Source organism: Anoplolepis gracilipes, chromosome 9 (assembly GCF_047496725.1).
Source record: "Anoplolepis gracilipes chromosome 9, ASM4749672v1, whole genome shotgun sequence".
NCBI lineage: Eukaryota > Metazoa > Arthropoda > Insecta > Hymenoptera > Formicidae > Anoplolepis > Anoplolepis gracilipes.
In genome coordinates this window covers 9,217,555-9,220,662 of record NC_132978.1, presented here as the reverse complement: position 1 = coordinate 9,220,662, position 3,108 = coordinate 9,217,555, and the positions used below count along the sequence as shown (strand labels likewise).

At 42.5% G+C, this 3,108-nt stretch overlaps 1 protein-coding gene across 1 annotated transcript; it reads left to right on the top strand.

Moving 5' to 3' along the window:
- Positions 1-887: 887 nt before the first annotated feature.
- LOC140669776 (uncharacterized) lies at positions 888-2,877 on the top strand. Its single transcript, XM_072899888.1, has 2 exons — positions 888-1,532; positions 2,102-2,877. The coding sequence occupies exons 1-2, from the start codon at positions 1,467-1,469 to the stop codon at positions 2,765-2,767; spliced, it is 732 nt and encodes a 243-aa protein (XP_072755989.1). The 5' UTR covers positions 888-1,466; the 3' UTR covers positions 2,768-2,877.
- The last annotated feature ends 231 nt before the right edge of the window (positions 2,878-3,108 follow it).

Genomic DNA, 3,108 nt, shown 5'->3' with positions numbered 1-3,108 from the left:
CGGTTGACTGACAATCGAAAAACTTTCATTTCTTTTACATACATAGTATTTTATATTTATATAAAATATTACAAAATGCAAAACTTGATGAAAAAATAATTGGAAAGACAACAATAGGGTGTTGATTACCTCATAGTGATTGTGTTGAAATGAAAATTTTCATGTTGTCTCTTTCACGACCATCAACGTGTGCACCATCGACCGCACTATTGCCAAGCGTTGTAATACTTTAACAACTTCCTTCGTGCATTGCGAATTTACTTTTTAATTAAACGGGCATCGAGCATGATGCCGGGATACAAAATGCGCGCACGTGTCCGCGGCACATGGAGAAAGTCTAATCGCCGCATCATCTTGTACGAACATTATCATTTCATGCTGTATGAATTTTGTCATTTAATTAGATTTACGCTTTACGAGCCACCTCGTAAAGCGAGTCATGTATTAATTGAGGAAGATTTCGACGTCTTAATGTGATTTAATTTTCGAGAGAGTTTTTGCGATGTCAAAGAGTCTTTTCCGAATCGTGGCGGTTAATTGCTCGACTGTATCTATAGGAGTTACGTCTTTTATAAGATGTTTGAGAGACGTTCTGTGAGTGCCACTAAATCGTTTCTCGAGGAAAACGTGCCGACGAGAGCGTAGAATTAAATTTAAGATCTCTATCACGTGGGCGATTACGCGACGACGTCAGATTAAGTCGAACGTCCTCCGTCATATTACCATCCACTTACGTTTCAGGCGAAAGCATAAGCATTACAAATCATCCAAGAACAGGCTGTTACGTCTGTATATTTTATAGCCTTTCTCTAAATGTGAGATTTTTATTATATACGTAATTATAATATTATAGAAAATTAGAAAAGAATTTTTAAAAGTACTTTTTAGAGATATTTTTAGAAAAATATTTTTATATGACCTTTTTATGAGTTACAGTTGATAATAATGCATTAGTTTATGTATTTTTTATCGATTCATATAATACGTCATTGAGTTTCCTAATTATTCCTGGAACCAGTTTTGCGTTGCGTAACACATTGGGAGTTACGACCGCCGTTATATCCGGTAAAATTCACGAGGCACGGGCACGGGCAAAAAAAGGAACAAATTTCCGCGATGTTTTTGCCCCGTCGAGGTGAAAGAAAGAAAGAAAGAAGGAAAGAAAGTCATGGATTAGATCGAAAGGCTCGCGAAAGAAAAGTCGAATCGATCGCAAACTCTGAAATTGCGATTCTTCCTTAGCGAGGGAAATAGTGATTGGAACAGCCTGGAACGACGGGGCAGCGATGTTACGCCGCCCGTATCCGGGCATCCGGCAGTAATCAGCCACGCTGGGGCGGATAGCCCGTGGGAAAACGGCTTACCGCGCGGTGTCGGGTCTGTTCACCTTAAAGAAAGACCGACGCGGACGAGCGCGATTTTCCGTGGAGTGGGCCAGCGAGCAGTGGGCGAAAGTGCTGGTATATATGCCGCTGATTGGTACGATGCAATCTCAGTGTGCACTCCCGAAGGCTACCATGAGCACTTCGCAGGTGAGCTCGCGTTGCTAGCAGAGTGGCGCATATCTAGGATTCCGACGAGAGTCCCTTTAGGACCTCGTCTCGGAACGGAGGATTATGCACGGGGATTATGAACGACGTATGAGGGCAGCGTCAGGGGATTTGACGGCGTGAGATCGTTTAGAGATAATCTTTGTGTTGCGTTTCTCGCGCCGTGCACAGTGTTTACTTAGAGTCAATAAAAATTATTTTTCCTATGTGATTCTTTGTCTTCTTAGAAGAATAAAAATCTTACTAACAAAAAAAAAAAAAAAAAAAAAAAAAAAAATGGTGGGAAATGTAGACATCTTGCATTAATTATGCTCGTATATTTTGTAAAGTGCGTCGACATTTGTAATATAACAGATCGTAATGATATATTTATTTATTTTTTTTATTATATATATCGCGCTTCTTAGATTACTTTTTGTCTTGTTTGAATATTTTCTATCGCAGGGCATTTTTATGGTCAAATCCAAGGAGAAAACGTTTTTGTTCAAAATTAATCATTCAATTTCAAGGTTGATCACAAAGGACCGCAATTAACGCACGTTTATTCGCAGATCCTCGTGCTCCTTGCCCTTGTGGCAACGGCGGCTTTAGCCACCGAGACCAAGAAGGCCGACAGCAAAGGGAAAGCCGTCGACTCAAAGGACGCCAAAAGCAAGCGCGGCCTGGAACTGAGTCTGGGTCATGACGGTGGTTTCGGCGGTTTTGGCGGACATGATTTTGGCGGTGGCTTAGGCGGCGGTGACTTCGGCGGAGGACTCGGCGGTGGTTTCGGTGGAGGCGGCGACGGCGGAAAAATCTCCAGTATCACAATCCACCGTGAAGTATCGGTACCTGTTCCCGTGCCTTATACCGTCGAAAAGAACGTACCGGTGCCATACCACGTGCCGGTGAAAGTCCCTGTAGATAACCCGATACCAGTTCACGTTCCGAAACCTTATCCGGTTCCGGTGGAGAAAACCGTGCCTGTCCCTGTTGAAAAACCAGTCCCGGTGCCTTTCAAGGTACCCGTTAAAGTGCCTGTCAAGGTGCCCGTTCCCTATAGCGTTCCCTATAAAGTACCTTACCCCGTGCACAAAGAGGTGCCCTATCCGGTCAAAGTTCCGGTCGTCGTCAAGGAATCGTACCCGGTTCTGGTGCATGAACACGGTCACGGCGGTGGCGGCTTCGGAGGCGGATTTGGTGGCGGACACGAGCTCAGCTTGGGTCTGCACCATTGACCATGGTGGATCTGACATCAATCAACATTAATGATGCTCCTGTATATAATAATTGCGTTTCTTTTTTTTACACACGTGCTGTCTTAGCAAAATAAATATTAAATTATTAATACGGCGTCTTTTCTTGCTGTCTCTAAGAAGTTTTTCTTATCCTTTCGTATTTATTTTACCTGCGTGAAAATATTAATTTGAAGTGGAGCTTTATTCCATAGCGAAAATAATTTCTCTGGGCGTATTATCCTTCCAAGTATATTGTTCGCTTATTTCTGCCGATTTACCTCTATTGCGCAATCATAGCGTACGACAAGAAATAAATTGTAATTTTAAACGTCTGTAAAACT